Source organism: Saccopteryx leptura, chromosome 3 (genome assembly GCF_036850995.1).
Source record: "Saccopteryx leptura isolate mSacLep1 chromosome 3, mSacLep1_pri_phased_curated, whole genome shotgun sequence".
Lineage (NCBI taxonomy): Eukaryota > Metazoa > Chordata > Mammalia > Chiroptera > Emballonuridae > Saccopteryx > Saccopteryx leptura.
In genome coordinates this window covers 247,805,681-247,828,322 of record NC_089505.1, presented here as the reverse complement: position 1 = coordinate 247,828,322, position 22,642 = coordinate 247,805,681, and the positions used below count along the sequence as shown (strand labels likewise).

General features: G+C 41.4%; 1 protein-coding gene across 14 annotated transcripts in view; it reads right to left on the bottom strand.

The window, feature by feature from the left end:
- AAK1 (AP2 associated kinase 1) overlaps window positions 1-22,642 on the bottom strand; it is a 207,764-nt gene that overhangs the window by 57,610 nt on the left and 127,512 nt on the right. For all 14 annotated transcript variants that reach the window (XM_066378061.1, XM_066378066.1, XM_066378064.1 and 11 more), the window contains exons 6-9: window positions 6,984-7,105; window positions 5,634-5,715; window positions 4,648-4,780; window positions 1,687-1,790 (exon numbers count right to left, since the gene is read on the bottom strand). In XM_066378061.1, the coding sequence (XP_066234158.1) occupies window positions 1,687-1,790; window positions 4,648-4,780; window positions 5,634-5,715; window positions 6,984-7,105 (441 nt within the window). The remainder of the gene's footprint in view (window positions 1-1,686; window positions 1,791-4,647; window positions 4,781-5,633; window positions 5,716-6,983; window positions 7,106-22,642) is intronic.

Sequence of the window (22,642 nt, the reverse complement as noted above, 5' to 3'; positions counted from 1 at the left end):
AGCAGCCTGTATGCAGCATGCTCCTCCACCATCCTTCTCAACATTTTGTGTGGCTGAAGTCACTGAGGCTTGATGTCAATACCCTAATTTCCCCACAGCACGGCTTAGAAGTGAGGTTATGAAAAGAATAGAAAGAGATGTCTGTAACCTCTTACCGTTAAAGCTCTCAGCTAGATATTAGAGACGTTAGAGCTGATTAGTGTGCCAAACCAGGGTGCATTCACCCTTCTAACTAGAATGATGGGAGAAGACCACAGCCACAGCATGTCTGGTTGCTGAGCCAGCACCCCTTTCCTGCACGAGGCACTACTCAGTCCACAAACCAAGCAGAGCCCCTCTGGCTTGGATTCTGCACCATTCATCTAACACCATCTCTCCAGGGAGCACAAGCAGCCCCTAACCACAAGACCACTGCTTACCACTGCTGAGCAAGTATCAAATGATTTGAGACTTGTGAAGCTGGCTTACTAAAAACTAGTTACCAATCTGAATGCTTCCAATTATATTTCCTGTTATCTAATTTTATGAATGAAAAAGTGGGATAGTAAAGTAAACGCGACTGTGTTAGGTTACTGTACAGTATCCCTTGTACATTTTATTCTGGGAAACATGGCAAACAGAATACTAGTAATGAAACTGTATGAATGTCCAGTTTCCTTCCCGTTTTCCAGGTAAGGGTTATTTGTGCAGAAAATGTCTCCTGGCTTCTCTTTTACCCTCCAAGTATTCCCTCTCCCACTTATGTGACTGATAAGACAGAGAAAACTGTGAGCTTGCCTGGCTCACCCTTGCTCTCCCTCCTTCAGGGATGAGATTGTCTCTCAGGAAGCAGGTGCTCACAGCTCAGTCAGAAGGCTCTTCTGACTGGTCAAGCTACATTCTGACTCAGTCTTATAAGTAATAAATCCAATATCCTGACCTCCATCTGAATGCTCCCCACCTCTGATCCACATGTGAGAGTAAAAGTCGAGTTATTTATTACCCCTCAAAATGATATTAGAAGTTCATTACTGGAGAAGCAGGAAATTTCAGATTAGAACTTATGACGGCATCCACCAGTAAAATATTCAGGAGAGCTGGCTTATACTGTGACATGAAAAAATGCCAAGACTGTAAAAAGGGTGTGTGCAAGAATCATCTCTGAAACTGTGAGAGCACAGTTTAGAATTTCTAAATGTAGAAAACATTCCTATGAACTGATGTGTGTCTGTGAAGAGGGGATAGAAGAAAAGGAGTGTGAGTCACAGAAGGCCAACAGCAGAAGCAAAATCAAGAAAGCTCTGAGGCAGTGAAGGAGAAAGAGGACAGGGGGCTTCAGTTCTGGCTGGTGTGGGGCAAGTCCAGGGCCTCGTCTCAGGAGAGCAGCCTGCCTAATGAGCTTGTGGCTCGTAGGAAACTGAAAATCAGCAAGACAAAAGTTTGGTCCATCTTCACCCAAAGAGTTCACTTAGTCCCTAGGGCATTTCTTTTTTTTTTCCAGTGCAATTGTTTCAGTTTTATAATTAAATTCTATGGGAGAATTGGATTCTATTTATAGCAGTTGCTTCACAGTTAGTTTTGCTTGAATGACCCCTACTAGATAAAGCAAGGGATATCTACATTCACTAAACAGCTGATTAACACCCCAGGAATTCTAAATGGCAATTCAATAATGTTTACTTCCCCTAAAAAGCACCTTTCACATACCTGTACATTCGGAATTGGGCATTCTTTCTTGAGTAGTTTAAATGAGAAGTAGGAGACCTGGTAAATGTCCGGCCTTTTGTCAGGGTCTGGTTCCAACATATACCCTAAGACAAACATGTGAACTCATTTAATAAGATCCTAACAGTTCGTACATTAGCTAGGAAGCATAGTTTCTCTATTACCAAAATTTGTTGTTTTAATTATTTTCTCACAAAGGTCAGATAGTGTAGTCTGTCCTTTTCCCTCTGCTCTCAGAAAAGGAAGCTCTCACGTTCTTAAAAATTTTAATATCCACAAGAAAATAACAAAATTTTAAAAACTGTAACAAAAATACTGGAAGTCTGTACTCGGTTCTTTGCACAACAGGGACACAAACTCTCACTATGAAAGTTGCTCCCTTCACATTCTGGTTCCTAGGAAGTTACACAATCTTGCTCCTGGCCTCCTTGGTTCACACAGTCTTGCTAAACAACTAATTATTCTTTTATTGATTGATTGATATTTTAGAGAGGAAGGGGAAGAGAAAGAGAGAAAGAAGGAGAGAGAGAGAAAAGCATTTATTTCTTGTTCCACTTAGTTGTGCATTCATTGGTTGATTCCCATAAGTGCCTGGACCGGGGATCAAACCCACAACCTTGGCATCTCAGGACAATGCCCTAACCGACTAAGCTAAACTGCCAAGACCACAAATGATTATTCTTGAGAATTAGAACAAAAACTCAAATTTCATGAATTTATTTTTGTTGGAGAGCTAATCTAGTTTCAAATCTAAAAGAAATCACAAAATAACAAATGCATCTCTACTATTACCGTGATCTATAGACCATCTGTCTTTTTCCAGCTGCCTTTCTGAAGCTAGAAAAATCCTCAGGAAAGAAATCTTTGAGAAGACAGACAAACACATACACACACAGATACATATCTAAACAACAATGCAAGGCAACTTATTGCTTAAGAAATCAAATGAATGGTTTAGACACTAAGTTTAGAAAAAACTGCTGAGGCTGCATTCTTGTAAAGGGCTTGCAGAAGATGCAGCACTTGAGCTGGCCCTTGAAAGCAGGAAAAAATTTAGTCAATCATGGGAAAGCAGAGAAAATGACACACCAGGTGAGAAAATAGTCTCAGCAAAGACAGACTTGGAGAAAGGCAAAAGAAGACCTTGTTACAAGGAAACAGAGCAGCCAAAAAGGCCAGCGCATAGAGTTCCTTGTCAGAGAGGACAGGGACATAAGGCTGGCTGGGGGTTGGGGGTTGGGGTGGAACAAGAATATGAAGGATCTTAAATGCCAACCTAAGAATCTGGGCCCTACTGTGGCCATGAAGTTTGCTGAATAGGCATATTATACAATATGAATCTTGTGGTGAAGGTGTGTTGGATAGACTGAAGAAGGACGTGAGAGAGTGTATGGAGGTAATCCACTACTATCAGCAGGAGCTGACAGAGTCTGTATACACAGTGATGAGAATGCAGAGAATGTAATGAAAACAGGAAACGCCAAAGAAAGAACTAATGCCACCTAGGAAATACTCTTCCTAGGCAAATTCAAAGAAAATCTTAAATTTCAATCATCCAGGCTTTAATTGTGACAACACTGATAAAAACTGAAAAGAGAGGGAAAACTTGAATTGGGAGTAAAATGAAATGTGGGGACAACAGTAAATTTAATTTTAGACCTATGAGTTTAGGATGAAAAAGAATCTTCACAGAGTTTGCAAACTGAAATAGATCCAAGTTAATAAAGATGTCATGTTAAAGAGTTGTTTTTCCTAATATGAATTTGCCGCACAATTGTTTAAAAAAATTATTACAAAAAATGTAATCATTCTAGCATAAAATTGGGCCATTTTCTCATATTTCCTTCCAATCTCATTTAAATAGCTATAACTCTAGAATACAAATAACACCTTACCTCTGAAAACAATCCAATAACCATAAAATGCTACACTTCACTCCTTTAAATATCCTTCCACACTTTTTTGTTAATAAATGGAAGAGGTTGATTGATAAAACTGGCACAATGGAATGGGTAGTCACTTAAAATTATAACAATGTTAACTTGAGTAAGTTACCCATACTTTCTCACCTTTGGTTTCCTTATTTGCATAATAAGGATAATTATATTTACTATATAAGGTTTTAAGAATTCAATGATGTACAAGTAGGCCCTCACCAAATGCCAGATGATCCTTCCTTCAGTGGCTTTTATTTTCTCCAGAGCATCCCCACCCAGGACCCAAACTGGGTTGTTCAGGATTTATAATCCATAATGGTTAAAATTTAGATGCTACATGTTTTCACTGATGTAAAGATAATAAAAACAATTACTGTTTCTTTAGCATTTTAGTACAAGGGCTTATGCAAAGACTGCTTGTTATACCATCTGGTTAAGGAACATTAGTACATATGCTTACCAAGATGATGCAAAAAAGTGAGGAATTAAAAAAAAACACTTTAAATAAGGCAGTGAGTTTAAATACTTGTTATTAAAATGCAGCAATTAACCTAAACGAGAGGAAAAACCTAGTTCCATAGTTATACAGTCTTAATTATGTATTTACTGCAGCAAATGAACTGCAATCATTTTAATTTTAGCTGCTTCCAGCTTTGTAAAGATAAATTTCTTATCACTTGATATGAGTCAGCTGGACTCCTTTAGTACCAGAGCTTTCACACAGACTGCAAGATAACAGAGCAGTATTATACCACTCAAACCACAATTAGGATTTCTGCTCAGGTGGCTGACTCAGGTGTAAAACAGAGTTTAGATTTCTAGCAAAACAAAACAAAACCAAAAAACCCTGCACTCTCACTAGATATTGTTATATTATGTTTGAGTGACCATCCATTATCAACTGACTTCTTTTATCTTTGTACCCAACACATCACTTCCTTTATCCTCCAATTCATTCCTAGAGATGAGAGATAAAAATATAAAACTAGAAACTTGAAATACTTACTAATTAAGCAGTGCATATCTTGGGAATATCGAGAATTATCAGGAATTGTGAAGTTTCCATCACAAATTGCCACCTGACTCTCCCCAAATGGCAAAGTGAAGTAGCATAATTTATACAATAAACATCCAAGAGCCTAAAAAAATAAAGAGAGCAGATTGCTACTGGTAGCTTATTTACCATAACTGCAGATGGGTCTACTGAGAGATACTGGCACCATCCACATTTACTAGCAGATATAAAAACTATGTACTGTATTTCCCCATGTATAAGATAATCCCATGTATAAGATGCACCTTAATTTTGGGGCCCGAAATTTGGGGAAAAAAAATGTATTACATCAAGTTATTGAACTCAAGTTTTATTCATCATAAAATTCATACAACTCCTCATCACTGTCAAAACTCCCATCCATTAGCTTGTTCTCATCTGTGTCTGATGACGAATCAGTCTTCAACAATGAGCGCAAAAACAAGCATAAAAAGCAGGAAATGCAAGTAAAAAAAAATCTATAACCACTATATAAGACACCTAGTTTTTAGACCCCAAATTTTTCAAAAAAAAAAAAGTGTCTTATGCATGGGGAAACATGGTACTGCCCCTCGATAATAATTTGAACTTAGAACTCAATGCCACTATAAAATGCTGAGTTACATTACTTCTACTATCATTACCAAATTGAGCGCCAATAAAGAACAAGTATTTCAGCTGTTTTGCTCCTAAGAACTAGTAACATACCAGTATATGTGACAAATACCTAAATAATATGCAAGTCACCTGAATAATTCTCACAAAGCTCTAAAGTAATTTCCTTTGACATGCTTCAAGAAGCAGTGGTTGGTCAACCTGAGTAAAGAATAGCCCCAAAGGAGAAGTAGGCAACAATATGGTACAGTGGCTACTCTTGCTATGGCACTGTCAGGATTGAATCTGGGAAGTTACAGTCAAGATTGCTAATATCTGAAATATGGATGTTAGTTGACACCTACCCAAATGTCTGCCTTCGTAGTGATGATTTTGCCACTGTACAGGTTGACCATTTCTGGTGCTCGATAGGACAGCGTTGTGTATCTATAATCAAGAGATTTATTTTTTGTTAAATATGTCAATGATATAATTAAAGACCAGGGGTAGCAGAAATACTTTAAATACTGGAGCACCCTGGGAGCAATCTGCAGAAGAGAACAAGATAAAATAAAAAGCTATCCTTGGTATACACCCATGGCCCTCTAGCAGCAGTCCTAATCTAAGAGCATGGTAGGGACCCAGATGCTGGCATTAAATAAACTGTAAAAGCTCTCCTATAAATCCTTGTTGTTTGATACTCTATTTTGCTGATATGTTTTTAAAAAATAGTAATCCCTTTATAATGTAGCTTGACACAGAGACGTCATACTGGCTGGGACAATCATAATGGCTGGGACACTTTGAAGAACAGCAGTAAACGGGCCCTGGTGGGTTGGAAGGTGGGTGGATCTTCGCTGTTGGATTAGGGCTGGCCCAACAGTTTTTCTCTTATCTTTGGCTCAAGACAGAGGAATATGAGCTCATCTTTAAAAGGAGTGTCTTGCTGTTACCACGCTTGTGACTTGTGCTGCTTGGAACTATCTCTACAGCCCAGTGGGTAGGATAGTTTAGGTGTCCATGACAGCATTGGACCAGAAGTTCTCCTGCCTCAGGCTCGGTTGCCAGGGGCGATACAGGAAAGGAGAGAGAGGATCAGAATATGAGTGGGCATGCTAGACTGCTGATTTATTATTAGTAGTAACAGTGAGTGCTGTTGCCCGTGAAAATCCAACACTCTGGATAACTGAAAAAACAAAGCAGGTTCTGACTGGAGTAACAAACCAAAGAAGCTTTTTCTCACGGAAGTCAGTGACTCAATATCTGTAGAGACTTCAACAGCCCTACTCAGCCCTCCACTTGACTGCGACTGAGCTCTTTTTGAGAAGGAAGGAATAAACAGCAATTTAGAATTCAGTAAAGTGCATCCAACTCACCAATAATGTTATAGTTGTGATCCCACTAAAAAACACCACAGTATTTCTTTGGCATGTGTTCTATTCAGCTTCTTAAGGGCTATGTGACATAAATCAAAACATCTATGTACAATGCCCATAGACCCACTGATAAAATGCCACAGAAGTCCTTCATTTTAATCTACGGACCAATAATTATAAAACCCCTCCAAATCCTCCATTTAAAATCAAACAACCCTACTGCTAACATGAGGTGCAACTGACTAGCATCATTGTCTTCCCACCCTGCCCTTCTCATCCATAACTGAAAGTTGCTGACATCATCATGGACAAAACTCCAAGAAAAGAGGAAAAGCTTACTTTTTAATCTCATCTTCTACTGCATTGACTCCTTCAGTTTGTGGATTCTGGAATTTGTTGGTGGCGCTTCCAAAGTCACACAAGACGTAATGGCCTCGGTCATGCAAGAGGATATTTTCGACCTGAAAAACATTCCCCAACTATTCATTCCAAGATGTCATTTAGTAATGTGTGTGAAATTTTGGTTCTCATTCACATAAATAAAACGTTTCATTTCTAATAATCCCATTAATGTGTACAGGAAAGTTATTCTTCAAGTATATCAACAGGGGTCACCCCAAATGGAACAAAACAAGACGCACAGTAATAGAGGAAAATGAGAGTGGAGGGGGCAAAAAGAGGCAACTGCACAGTGGAAGAGTCTCATTTTTCCATTTCCAGCCACACTTCTTACCTCTGCAGAAACAGTCCTTATACTTCCAAGCCTTTACATCTTTGGTTATGTTCTTCTGTCAGTCTAGAATGCTCTCTACAATCCCCACCATTACCCAACTATCAAATTCCCACTCCTCTTTCAAACTCCAGATTAAATGCCGCCTCCTTTTGAAGGCTTCCTCAGGCCCCTCTCGGACAAATATCATCCCTTTCCTATGTTTCTCCAGTATTTCATTCTCCTGACATCAATTATTTCACTTGGGTCTTGTAAACACATGTATCAGTATCTTTACTACAACAAGCTAGGATTTTCAGAATTAATAAATATTTGCTATATTTTAGTTACTTCTCAAAGTGATTAAAGAGCTATGAGCAAATGTGCCATTTTCTTGTTAAAGTATTATTCTTGTCTCTTATATATAAATTCTTTGGGCAGTTCTAGATAGAAGGGAACCTAAAGAGGCCAGAACCGAGAAAAATCCTGGTATCAAAGGACTCTGCCAGTGAAGTAATTCCAACACAGCAAGCAGCACTGTACTCAAGATGTATTATTTTTTGATAAAGGTGAATTTGAGACAGCACAGGTACCTGAGCCGGGATCCCAAGAATACCAGATAGCCAGAAGAAGAAAAACTGTAGAATTGGGTGCACCCGCTGCCCCTCACCAGGATCCCAAAGATGCCAGATGGCCAGATAAGCCCAGCACTAGAATGGCACCATCCAAAATGAATGAATGAATGAATGTCATCACCCCATCACTCCTTACTAGAAAAAACAGCAGAATTTTATTTTCCTTCTAACTCCATTTATCCAGTCCTCACATAGAAAATTCCACTCTCTGCTCAAAATTTGTGTGAGCCCTTCCCTCTCTTGCCAATAAAAGCCTCCACCTCCCAGCCATTCAAAGAGCAGCCTGAAACCGTATTTTTCTAGGGACTGTCTCCCTTGTACTTGAGCAGAAGCTGAATAAAACCTGATTAGAAATATTTCTGGGGCTCCCTCTCGATTTCTATCTTGGGGACCCAAGAACCCAAATACCAGTAACAAAGTCAGCTGACTGATATGCTGGAGGACAGATCTGCTCTGTGTAGATAGTAAAATGGCAGCCAAAAAATCTTGTTAAACCAATAAGTCTATTGTCTCCATTGTCTTTTGTCTTCAGCCTTTCAAAGACTGATTACCCTTGGAAAACAAAGGCAAAAGTAGACTATAAGCCCCTGAAGGACAAAGCATAGGTACCTGTAGTCTTCTCTATCAGTGCCTCACACAATGCTTGGTACAGAAGCGTTGGTTGAAGGGAATAAATCAAAATACAGAAACACATACAATACTGGGTATGTATGTGTGCGCACGTGTTATGTCAGTCTGTCAAGATAAGATAGGAGCTACCAAATGTCCTATTATTACTACCAAATCTTTAAAAACCATCTGTTCAATTATGATAGTCTCTTTTTTTTTTTTTTTTTCCTTTTTTTTTTTCTGAAGCTGGAAACAGGGAGAGACAGTCAGACAGACTCCCGCATGCGCCCGACCGGGATCCACCCGGCACGCCCACCATGGGGCGACGCTATGCCCACCAGGGGGCGATGCTCTGCCCATCCTGGGCGTCGCCATGTTGCGACCAGAGCCACTCTAGCGCCTGGGGCAGAGGCCACAGAGCCATCCCCAGCGCCCGGGCCATGTTTGCTCCAATGGAGCCTTGGCTGCGGGAGGGGAAGAGAGAGACAGAGAGGAAAGCGCGGCGGAGGGGTGGAGAAGCAAATGGGCGCTTCTCCTGTGTGCCCTGGCCGGAAATCGAACCTGGGTCCTCCGCACGCTAGGCCGACGCTCTACCGCTGAGCCAACCGGCCAGGGCTTATGATAGTCTCTTGTTTCTATACTTTCTTTTTTTTTTTTTTTTTTTTTTTTTTTGACAGAGACAAGGAGAGGGACAGATAGGGACAGAAAGGGAGAGAGATGAGAAGCATCAATTCTTCGTTGTAGCACCTTAGTTCACTGATTGCTTTCTCATATGTGCCTTGATGGGGGGGGGCGCTCCAGCAGAGCGAGTGACCCCTTGCTCAAGCCAGCGACCTTGAGCCTTGCTCAAACCAGATGAGCCCACATTCAAGCTGGCAACCTTGGGGTTTTGAACCTGGGTCCTCTGTGTCCAGTCTGATGCTCTAGCCACTGCACCACTGCCTGGAAAGGCTATACTTAAATTCTTATAAAAATTATATTATATAACATGTTTATTTTATAGTCTGTATCTGCAAATCCCATACCTAAAGATGTCGCTGCAAATTGATTGTACAGTTTGTTGTTTCTTACTCCTACTGAGTCTCACTCATGGTGGTGTTGTACAGTGCCTTGCCATTGTTGCTAACTCATCCTCCTTGGAATTAATCTGTGGGAAGCCTTTAAGGCTGAGTTTAAAGTCTATTGTTCTCCCATAAAAGATATATTTCTGCACCTGGGGCACTAATAACCTATAATCACTTTAATCTAGAATTTTAACCTTGGGGTTTTTAGCCACACAGGCAGTGTAAACTATGAGCATTAATTTGTGTGGATATGCTTGGCTCTTGTGATTAAGTCTTAGGGGAGACTTGCTCCCCATAGACAAAGCTAGGCAGGCAAATATTTTTACCACCTACAGCGTTTTTTTTTTTAAAAGCCCATCAGTTTAATCTAATTATACAAAATAAAACAGTCAAACCATCTTGAACAAACACTCACTTTAAGAATCTAAAATAATTCCAAAAAAGCAGCACTATTATTTCCAATCTAATTCAGAGGTTATAAGAACAACAGCTACCACTTAATGAACTTTTACTATTATGAGCACTACCATAATCACCATTTTACATGAATTATCTCACACAATCCTCATAATAACAATATAATAATATCCCCATTTACAGATGGGAGAATGAGATTCACAGTGATAAAGCCAGAGAATGCACCGAGGCAATCTAAGTCTCCAGGGGACAGGCAGAAAGCAGTTTAGAAACAGAGCAATTGTTCAAGGTTCCCATGCCCACCCTCCCAACACTGGTAGGGGGAACGATAATACCCCAAGGGACTGGGTACCAGCCAAAGAACAGGGTTACCTTAGTTCTTTGGGTTCAGATATGCCCCTATAATGGGAATCTAGTCAATGAGGAACCAATGAATAAATACTAGTCAGGATGATTTGTTCAGTGGCTCCTAAGAATGCCTATACTGCCTAGTTTGTCCTTTTATTCAATTGCTCTGCTCCAGTCAAATCCTAGTAATTCTTAAAGTCCCACTCTTCAGTAAAACCTTCCATGGCCACCCTGCAAAATCCACAAAACTTTAGGAGGGGTCAACAAAGTAAGACCCTCATATCAAACCAAGCCACTTCCTATCTTTAATTCTATGGCTGCTTTCAGAGCGCAGTTGAGACAGAGACTGTAGGGCCAACAAGCCTAAAATTTTACTAACTGGTCCTTTACAGAAAAGTTTGTTAACCTCTAGTCTATAATTACATTATAACTGGTCTAGTATTTTACATACATAGGTACCTGTAGATCCCTTATGCAGCATCATTCTGCAATAATCTTCCTCCCTGGTCTCATGCATCTTTTTTTTTTTTTTAACAGGGACAGAGAGAGAGAGAGTCAAAGAGAGGGATAGACAGGAACAGACAGACAGGAACGGAGAGAGATGAGAAGCATCAATCATCAGTTTTTCGTTGCAAGACCTTAGTTGTTCACTGATTGCTTTCTCATATGTGCCTTGACTGCGAGCCTACAGCAGACCGAGTAACCCCTTGCTCAAGCCAGCGACCTTGGGTCCAAGCTGGTGAGCTTTTGCTCAAACCAGATGAGCCAGCCCACACTCAAGCTGGCGACTTTATAGTATAGGGTCTTGAACCTGGGTCCTCTGCATCCCAGTCCAATGCTCTATCCACTGTGCCACTGCCTAGTCAGGCAGTCTCATGCATCTTATAGAGTTCATGTGAAAGAACGCTCCTCCTACTATATGGGTGCAGTCCCTTCCCAAATCAGTTTCTATGCTTTAATGCTGTAATATATAATCTAGAAAACTGAAAAGTTAATTCACGTCAAAACACAAACAACATAGCCTGACCAGGTGGTGGCACAGTGGATAGAGCGTCGGACTGGGATGCGGAAGACCCAGGTTCGAGACCCCAAGGTCGCCAGCTTGAGCGCGGGCTCATCTGGCTTGAGCAAAGCTCACCAGCTTGGACCCAAGGTCGCTGGCTCCAGCAGGGGGTTACTCAGTCTGCTGAAGGCCCACGGTCAAGGCACATATGAGAGAGCAATCAATGAACAACTAAGAAGTCGCAACGTGCAATGAGAAACTGATGATTGATGCTTCTCATCTCTCTCCGTCCCTGTCTATCTCTGCCTCTGTAAAAAAAAACAACAAAAACAAAACAAAAAACCACAAACAACATAGTTCTAGGGACCAGAATCGGTGTTTGGGATGAAGGAGAAGAATTTAATAGACAAAGGACAGAATAAAGATAAGGCACATTGGGGGGGGGGGCTACCTTAAAAACTAGGCTGGTATTTCTGATTAGTTGTAGAGTGGCAGCACTCAGGAGTTGTACTATGTCCAATCGAGTTCACCCCTGCTTGTCTCCCTCCCAGAAAGATAACATCATATACAACTAACAAGAAAACCAGGTAAACTTAGGGTGTGTACAAAACTATACAAGAGAGCCAGAAATATCAGTGGGGAGAAAGCTTTATCAATATTAAAGAAATATCAAAGCAGGTAAAAACAATCTCTACTCTGCTACTTTGCAAGGAGACACAAATGAGATTACAAAAGTGAAATTACTTGGCAGCAGTCTATCCCTATAACTTGAGACACCTGTAAAAACCTCCATGCTCAAGCTGGCAGCTTCCCTCCATCAACAGCACCACCATCCTCACCCAAACACTTAACAGAGAGCAGCATGTATGGCAACCACACTGAACTTAAGGTTCAGAAGACCTCAGGGACTACTTTAGATGTTTGACCTTGGATGAAGCTTTAAAGCTCTTTGGGCTTGTTTCTCATCTGCAAAGTAAAGTTGATAACGTTTCTATCACTGTTGTTATAAAGCAAGTAAAAGAATGTACATGAATGCAAACCATCAATTTACCTATATAAACATAACTTCCTATTCCCATTTATTAAAGAAATGCATCTGAACTCATACTACATGCCAAGTACTCTTCTAGTTTCTGGGGATAAGTCTGGGAACAAATCAAAGTTTATCCTCTCATGGAACTCAGGGTCCAGTTGAGGATAAGAAAATAATTCTGCAGTAGTGATGAATGTTATGAAAAACCCAGCAGATTAAACATATGTAAGGTGAAGAGGGATGCTACTGTAATTAGCACAGTCAGGGAAAGTCTCTCTGATGAGGGAGCAGAGATCAAAATGAAGAAGGGAGCTGCCATGGACCACCTGAGGGAGGCGCATTCCAAGCAGAGAGCAGCCAGCATGGTGCTGAGATGGGAGCATGTTTGAGGTATCTGAGGCACAGAGGAGACCTCTGCGCTGGAACAGCTCTGTGCTGGTCACTGAAACTACAAAGAAAACTGGAAACATTTGACTGGACAGAATGGGCTAGCGCTCTTATGAATGGGGAGATGAGATAAGGCTGGGCCTTGGAGGAGTGAAGGCCTTAGATAAGTGAAACTAGTAACAGGAACAAAGGCACCACAGGAGCAGGAGTGATAACAACAATGGTATCAGCAACTAATAGCACTTACTATGTGCTAGACACTCCCCCATACACTTCAACCTACAGTATTTCAGGAAATTCTTACAAAGCCTTTTTGTCCCTACTTAATAGATGAGAAAACAGAGCCCCTTTCTAACATACCTGAGGCCACAAGACTGGAAGGGCAGGCTTTGGGCTCAGGCTGCCTGCCTGCTGGGACTATACCATCACCCACTGCACTGACGAGCACTATGCAATTAAGGAACACAGGCAGTCCAGGCTGGAAAAAGAGAAGAGAGCAGGAGAGAAGACCAGAGAAACAGACAGGGCAAACTGAAGAAGGCCACTAGGGAGCTACTCAGCATTTTTAAGAGCAGCAGATAAAAAGAAGTGTTTTAGGAAGCTCAGCATGGTGACAGATGAGGGAGAAAAGGAAAGGATACAATGAGGGCAGGTGCAATCGTCCAAGTGTGAGGTGAATAGAGCCAGGTGTAGGTTAGGACAAAGAGGGATTAAATGAGATTAGGAAGGAAAAGAACCAACTGGATATTGACACCATCTTCTCAAAGCTTCAGAATATTTGCATAGTGACTTTGTTTTTGGCAATGAACCCAGTTGCCAATACTCACAATTCTCAAATCATTCAGCTTCCTGAGAGTTTAATACTGCTCTCCTTACTTCCCAAACCATTGGCTAAAGAGTGTTATTAAAACTGTCACTACCAAACTGCTTATAGCTTTAGCTAAAAGGTCTGGAAAGCCACTTCCTACTGACCGCTTCATCTTGACATTTCAAACAGATACGGCATTCAAGCATGTCAGTCACAGAATTTCTGGAGAAAGTATGGAGAATTGGATGAATGCAGGTTTTCAAACCTGTAATTCTAAAAACAGGACACATCGTACTTCATGAGATTCAAATCTCTTTTCTGACAAAAGAGGACATTCATGATTTTTCAATCTGAATGCATTTATTAAGTCTTAATCTTCTTTTTTTAATTATATTTATTGGGGTAACATTGGTTAAAAAAATTATATACAATTCTGTAATACACCATCTGTATATGGTATTGTGTGTTCACCACCCAAGGCATGTCTCCTTCTATCATCATTTATCCCTCTTTACCGTCTCCTAGCTCCCCCTACTCCCTTCCCTCTGGTAATGACCACACTGTTGTCTGTGCCTATGAGTTTTTTCTTTTTTAAAGCCAATGATCTGGCTTTCTTTTTTTTTTAAGAGTTACCTTACTGATTTTATTTTTTTAATTTATTCATTTTAGAGAGAGAGAGAGAAAGGGGGGAGGAGCAGGAAGCATCAACTCCCATATGTGCCTTGACCAGACAAGTGCAGGATTTTGAACCATCGACCTCAGTGTTCCCAGGTTGAGGCTTTATCCACTGCGCCACCACAGGTCAGACCGAGTTTTTTTTCTTGATCCCTTCATCTTTTTCCCCCAGCCTCCTGATCCCCATCTCCTCTGATAGCTGTCAGTCTGTTCTCTGTATCTATGAATCTGCTTCTATTTTGTTTGTAAGTTTTATTTTGTTCATTAGATTCCACATATAAGTGAAATCATATGGTACTTGTCTTTCTCTGACTGGTTTATTTCACTTAGTATAAAATTCTCCAGGTCCAACCACACTGTTGCAATAGGTAAAAGTTCCTTCTTTTTTACAGCTGAGTAGTAGTTCATTGCATTTTTATCCACTCATCTACTGATGGGAACTTGGGCTGCCTCCAAATCTTGGTTATTGTAAATAACACTGCAATGAATATAGAGGTGCATATATTCTTTCAAATTAGTGTTTCGGGTTTCTTTGGATATGTTCCCAGAAGTAGAATCACTGGATCATAAGGCAGTTCCATTTTTAATTTTTTGAGGTAACTCCATACTGCTTTCAACAGTGGCTATACCAATCTGCATTCCTACCACCAACACACAAGTGTTCCCTTTTCTCCACATTCCCAACAACACTTGTTTGTTGATGTATTGATGACAGCCATTTTGACAGGCTTAAGGTAGTATCTCATTGTGGTTTTAATTTGCATTTCTCTGATGATTAGTGATGTTGAACAACTTTTCATGTGTCTATTGGCTATCTGTAGGTTCTCTTTGGAGAAGTGTCTATTCAGGTCCTTTGCCCATTTCTTAAATGGATTGTTTGGGTTCTTTTGGTGTTAAGTTTTATAAATTTTGGATATTAAGCCTTGATTAGATATATCGGCAAACATGTTCTGCCATTCAGTGGGTTGTAATTTCAGTTTAGTCCTGGGAGGGGGTGAGTTATAGCTTTCACCTACTTCCCTCCTCCCATTCAGTGGGCTGTCTTTCCATTTTGTTGACAGTTTCCTTTGCTGTACAAAAACTTCTTAGTTTGATGTAGTTTATTTGTTTATATTTTTTGTTTCCCTTGCCCGAGGAGATACATCAGAAAAAATAATACTGCTACAGGAAATGTCCAAGATTTTACTGCCTATGTTTTTTTACAGTATATTTATGGTTTTGAGTCTAACATTTAAATCTTTAATCCATTTCCAGCTTATTCTTGTATATGGTGTAAGAAGGTGGTTTACTTTCATCTTTTGCATGTATCTATCCAATTTTCCTAACACCATTTATTGAATAGACTATCTTTATCCCATTGCATGTTCTTGCCTCCTTAGCTAATATTAATTGACTATAAAGGCATGGGTTTATTTCTGGGCTCTCTATTCTGTCCCACTGATCTATATGTCTGTTTTTAGGCTGTTTTGGTTTCCATGGCCTTGGAGTATAGCCTGATAACAGGCAGTGTGATTTCTCCTACTTTGTTCTTCTTTCTCAAGATTGCTGAGGCTATTCAGGGTCTTTTGTGATTCCATATAAATATTTGGAATATCTGTTCTAGTTCTGTAAAATATTGCCTGACCTGTGGTGGCACAGTGGATAAAGCGTCGACCTGGAAATGCTGAGGTTGCTGGTTCGAAACCCTGGGCTTGCCTGGTCAAGGCACATATGGGAGTTGATACTTCCAGCTACTCCCCCCTTCTCTCTCTATGTCTCTCTCTCTCTGTCTCTCTCTCCTCTCTCCCTCTCTCTCTCTCCTCTCTAAAAATGAATAAAGAAAAAAAAAGTTTAATAAAAAAAAAAGTATATGACATGCCTCAGGGCTGTGTGGGAAGCGCATGATTTGGGTCAGCTATGCCCCATGTTAGCCATATGCAGCTGGCATATTAAATTTCTTTCTAGTTCTGTAAAATACAACATTGGTATCTTTTTTTTTTTTTTTTCTCATTTCTCTGAAGCTGGAAACGGGGAGAGACAGTCAGACAGACTCCCGCATGCGCCCGACCGGGATCCACCCGGCACGCCCACCAGGGGCGACGCTCTGCCCACCAGGGGGCGATGCTCTGCCCATCCTGGGCGTCGCCATGTTGCGACCAGAGCCACTCTAGCGCCTGAGGCAGAGGCCACAGAGCCATCCCCAGCGCCCGGGCCATCTTTGCTCCAATGGAGCCTTGGCTGCGGGAGGGGAAGAGAGAGACAGAGAGGAAAGCGCGGCGGAGGGGTGGAGAAGCAAATGGGCGCTTCTCCTGTGTGCCCTGGCCGGGAATCGAACCCGGGTCCTCCGCACGCTAGGCCGACGCTCTACCGCTGAGCCAACCGGCCAGGGCCAACATTGGTATCTTGATAGGAATTATGTTGAATCTATAGGCTGCTTTGGGTAGTATGGACATTTTAATAATGTTACTTCTTTCTATCCATAAATAGTGTATGTTTCCACTTATTTGTATCTTTTTCAACTTCTTTCCTCAGATTTTTGTAATTTTTTGAGTACAGGTCTTTGATATCCTTGGTTAAATTTATTCCTAGGCATTTTATTCTTTTTGAAGGAAATGTGAGTGGGATTGTTATCTCAGTTTCTCTTTCTGATAGTTCATTACTAGTGTATAAAAATGCAACTGATTTCTGAATGTTTATTTTGTATCCTGCTACTTGACTGAATTCATTTATTGGTTTTAGTGATTTTTTGGTGGAGTCTTTAAGGTTCATTGTATACAGTACCATGTGTTCTTCAAATAATGACAGTTTTATGACCTCTTTTCTAATCTGGATGTCTTTTATTTCTTCTTTTTGTCTGATTGATGTGGCTAGGACTTCCAATACTATACTGAATAAGAGTGGTGAAAGTGGACAACCCTGTCTTGCTTCCAATCTTAAAGGAAATGCTTGTAGTTGTTATCAATTGAATATGATGTTGACTGTGGGATTGATATATATATGGTTTTTATTATGTTGAGGTATGTTCCCTCTTTTCCCACTTTGCTAAGGGTTTTTATCATAAATGAGTGCTGGATTTTATCAAATGTTCTTTTTGCATCTACTAATATGATCATGTGGTTTTTATCCTTCATTTTCTTTAGGTGGTGTACCACATTTATTGATTAGCAAATACTGTACCAACCTTGTGTCCTTGGAATAAACCCTACTGGATCATGCTGTATGATCTTTTTAATGTATTGCAAAACCCAGTTTGCTAATATTCTGTTGAGTATTTTAGTATCTATGTTCGTCTGGGACATTGGCCTACAATTTTTTTTTTGTAGAGTCTTTGTCTGGTTTTGGAATTTGCATAATGCTGGCCTTGTAAAATAAGCTTGGGAGTCTTCTCACCTCTTGAAATTTTAGGAATAGTTTAAAAAGGATAGATGTTGGTTCTTCTTTGAATGTTTGAATTTACCTGTGAGATGTCAGAATTTACCTGTGAAGCCATCCAGTCCAGCACACTTGTTTGTTGAGAGTTTTTTGAATACTGCTTCAATTTCACTAGTTGTAATCTGTCTATTCAGATTTTCTGATTCTTCCTGATTTAATTTTGGAAGATTGTATGTTTCTAGGAATTTAACTATTTCATCCAGATTGTCAAATGTGTTGGCATATAATCTTTTTTTACAATGCTTAGGTGTCAATTGTTACTTCTCTTTCATTTCTGATTTTATTTATTTGGTTCCTCTTTTTTCTTGATGAGTATGGTTAAAAGCTTATCAATCTTATCTTTTCAAAGAACCATCTCTTGGTTTCACAGATCTTTTGTATTGCTTTTTTTTTTTTTTTTACAATTTTATTTCTGCCCTGACCTTTATTTTTCCTTCCTTCTACTCACTGTGGGCTTTGTTTATTATTCTTTTTCAAGTTCCTTTAAGAATAAAGTTCAATTTTTTCTTGAGATTTCTCCTATACTTGAGGTAGGCCTGTAATGCTACCTCTTAAGACTGCTTTTGCTGTATCCCATAGATTTTGGGTTGTTGTGTTTTCATTTTCATTTGTCTCAGGTATCTTTTGATTTCTTTCTTGATCTTATTGTTAACCCATTCAATGTTTAGTAACATTATTTAGCCTTCCTGTCTTTGTGTGTTTTCTTTTTTTTTCTTCTGAGTGATTTTTAGTTTCCTACCATTATGGTCAGAGAAGATGTTTGATACAATTTCAATCTTCTTAAATTTATTGAGACTTGTTTTGTGTCCTAACATGTGGTCTATCCTAGAATATGTTCCATGTGCACTTGAAAAGAATGTATATTCTGCAGCTTTGGGGTAAAATGCTCTGATGACATCAATTAAATCCATTTGATATAGTAAGTCACTTAAGGCCATTGTTTCCTTGTTGATTCAATCAGGTGTCAATTTCTTTTTTTCTTTTTAATTATTTAATGAGGCAAGGGGAGATAGAGAGACAGATTCCTGTATGCACCTCGACCGAGACCCACTCAGCAACTCAATCGAGTGTTAAAACCTGTTTGGGCCCTGGTCGGTTGGCTCAGCAGTAGAACATTGGCCCAGTATGTGGAAGTCCCAGGTCTGATTCCCAGTTAGGGAACACAGAAGAAGCGACCATCTGCTTCTCCACTCCTTCCTCTCCTCTCTCCTCTTTCTTCTCCTCCTACAGCCATGGCTCAAATGGTTGAAGCAAGTTGGCCCGGGGCACTGAGGATGGCTCCATGGCCTTGCCTCAGGCGCTGAGATGGCTCAGTTGCTAAGCAATGGAGCAACAGCCCTAGATGGGTAGAGCATCGCTCCACAGGGGGCTTGCCAGGTGGATCCCAGTCAGGATATGGTCTGTCTCTGCCTCCCCACCTCTACTTAATAATAATTAGAAAAAAAGAAAACAAAAATACCTATTTGGAGCGACAAGCAAACCACAGTTTGTGGCCGCCTCTGCTCAGCTTTGGTGTACAGAGGAAGGACCAAGTTGTGCATCAAGGCTAGTATTTACCAGCACCAGGCCCAGGGGTAGGTGAGCAAAAGTCCCAAGGTACCCCAAGGTCTGTCGCCAGCTGCCTGTTAGGCTCAATCATTGATAGAGCCTCTGGCGTTGGGAGGACGGGGGTAGAGGATGTCCTGTGATGGGGAGGTGCCAGTCAGGCTTCAGAGAAGGTGGTGGGTGTGGCCCTCAATCGACAACCACACAACTCAGTCTGACCCAGATTTTTTCCAGACTTCATCAGGGCAGAACCACTAGGAATCAAACAGGTAGGGCTTCTGGTACCAGAAGGGTGGGTCTGCCAGAAGCCTAGAGGTTCTATTAGATCTCCTGTAAGGGGGAAATGTCAGTCAGGTTCATGGGGAAGTAGGCAGAATGGCCCTGCCCCAAAGACAGACAACTGAATCACTGACACTTCCTGATTCTGTCCAGACCTCTACACCCTAGCCAAGGGAGCTGACTCTAGCAGGGCTTAAGGGGCAGGTGAAGCAACTGCTTTCCCCCAGGCTAATGCCACACAGAGTGGAATCTTCCACTCAAGAAAGATGGTGTCAGCCCTTGCCAGTTGGCTCAGTGGTAGAGCGTCCAACCAATGTGTGGAAGTCCCAAGTTCGATTACTGATCGGGGCACACAGAAGCGAGGATATGCTTCTCCACTTCTCCCCACCCCCATCTATCTCTTCCTCTTTTCGTTCTGCAGCCATGGTTCCAATGCTTCAAGCAAAGTTGGCCCCGGGCACTGAGGATGGCTCCATGGCCTTGCCTCAGGCACTAAAATGGGTCAGTTGCCAAGCAACAAAGCAATGGCCCAGGTAGGCAGATGGTGGATCCCAGTAGGGGCACACGTGGGAGTCTGTCTTTTGTCTCCCCACCTTGCACTTGGTAGGAAGGAAGGAAGGAAGGAAGGGAGGGAAAAAAGAAAGAAAGAAAGAAAGAAGGAAGGAAGGAAGGAAGGAAGGAAGGAAAGGGAAGGGAAGGGAAGGGAAGGGAAGGGAAGGGAAGGGAAGGGAAGGGAAGGGAAGGGAAGGGAAGGGAAGGGAAGGGAAGGGAAGGGAAGGGAAGGGAAGGGAAGGGAAGGGAAGGGAAGGAAAGGGAAGGAAAGGGAAGGGAAGGGAAGGGAAGGGAAGGAAAGGGAAGGAAAGGGAAGGAAAGGAAAGAAAAAAGAAAGATGGTGTCTGTGGTATTGGAGAATGACTCAGCACAGGGATCCGGGTAGATGTCACCCTATGTCTCTCCCCAGAACTACAAAGCCCAGACTCTCCTCACATAGTTCTATTCTGCTCTGCTCTCCCTCCACCAGAGTCCAAGGTGAGTGCCTGGAAACAAAATTTTGTGTGTTGGCTCTTTAAGACAGTGCCAGTGTCTCTAGCCACCTCTCCCTGCTCAGTCTCTGCTTTTCACAGTTGAATGTTATGTATGCGCCTATTCCAGGCTCTGCTGCTCTAGGCTAGGGAGCCTGGCTTGGGATTTAGGACCCATGCTTCTCAGGGGGAATCCCCCTACAACTGAGATCTTTCTCTACTAGAACCTCAGCCACCAGAGTAGGAGAGGGGCCAGCTCTTTTTGCATTTCTGCCCTTTCTATCAGTCTCACATAGTTTCTTCTGTAAATCCTTGGTTGTAAGGCTTCTTATCAACTATTCTTCAGTTGGCTATTCAGGATGATTGTTCTATAATTTAGTTGTAATTGCAGTTTGGTCTTGGGAGGAGGTGAGTATAGCTTTCACCCACTCCACCGCCATCCTTTTCCCCTTCCTCATGTACTTGGAAAACTGCATGGTACAATACAAAAAAATCAAACAAACAAAAACTAAAACAGGAGTAAAAAACCTCAGCCTCTATTTTGATCACTGACTTAGCTGTGCAAGTCACAACCTTTCTGAACAGAGGTGACCTGATTAGTCAAAGGAGAGGTGATCTTCCCAGGTCTATGACTCCATAATCTGTAATAATAATCTCTATCTTCCCTCAGAGAAATAAAAGTTTTAAACTGGGAGAAAAATTTAAATGTTAAAATAATGTATTTGAGGAAGGATCTTCAACAGAGAATAGAACTTCTGCTACGGTTATTTTTAGAATATAAGCTGCTTAAGGACCAGGACTGATTTCTGTGTATTGCCTATATGTAATTTGAAACAAAGACCACGCAGAACAAGGGGGGTTTACCGCATCTCTGCATGTGTATAAGCAGACCCCCATGCAGGGAAACACTGACTCAACAAAGGGGTCCACAGCTGGCCTGGCCTATGCTCTTTCCCATGTCTCACTGACTTCATTCACAATGGTATCTCCTCACCAAATGTAAATCCTGCTTGCAGAGAAGCAACTAGAAGACCAGCAACCAGCACTTTCTCTGGGTAGTAAGAAAATAAAGAACATTTTGGCTTTGGCTACCACTAGGACTCTGATGGCTCATTCCAGCAGTGACAAAGAGCTCAGAGTGGCTCAGGCTATGTTATATAACAACACAGCCAAGGCAAACAAGAGGTACATAGGGACTTCACTAATACCTTAGGAATCTGGTGGTGTGGCAGGCACACGTGACTGCCCACAATGCACATACTAGCAGAAATCGATAAAATCTAACATGCTAATGAAAGCATTTAGATGGCAGCAAGGGTAAGATTTGGAGAGTTGTGCAAAGTGTCAATCAAGACAAGCAGTAGCCAATGACTAAAATCAACAGCAACAGGACTCCTCTAAAACAAGCACATTGTAGACCTCTTCCTAGGGGCCTCTAGTTACACTCCATATTTCCAAGATAGAAGAAAAAGGGAAACAAAGCCCCCTGAACCACTACTAGCTACCTGGCAGCATGCTAGATGGTCTTCAATATCAATTAAAATGCAACTACAGTAGGGCCCAACAGTGTGCTTCCAGTGCTGCGCTGACTCTCAGGTACTCTGAAGACGGGGACAGGCTGAGGGCAGGCTGGGGAACGAGCATGGCAGCCTCTTGCTCATGCCCAGGCCTCATCCTCCCTATTCCAGCTGGCTCACTTCCCCCTACTGAGACATCTCATGGGTTTCTCAGAGCAGTGAAGGAAGAGTCTGGGGCTCCTGCTGTCTGAGCCCCAGCACTGATCTACTCTGTGTCCCCAGGTAAGACACTGGGTTCTGTACCTTAGGCTCCCATCACTGGATGATGCTTACCTACCACCTCAAAGCAGCACTATGAACACCATATGGCATTAATATGCTAGGAATACATAACCTGGGTAGGTATTATTTATGGGTATAAAATGATAATCATTTTGGCTTCATTTAATCTAATAAATGTTTTAAAAGTTAAAATAAAGGAAGATTTTGTTTAAGAACACAGGAATAGCAGCCTCTAAAGAACGCTTGAAGGCCAT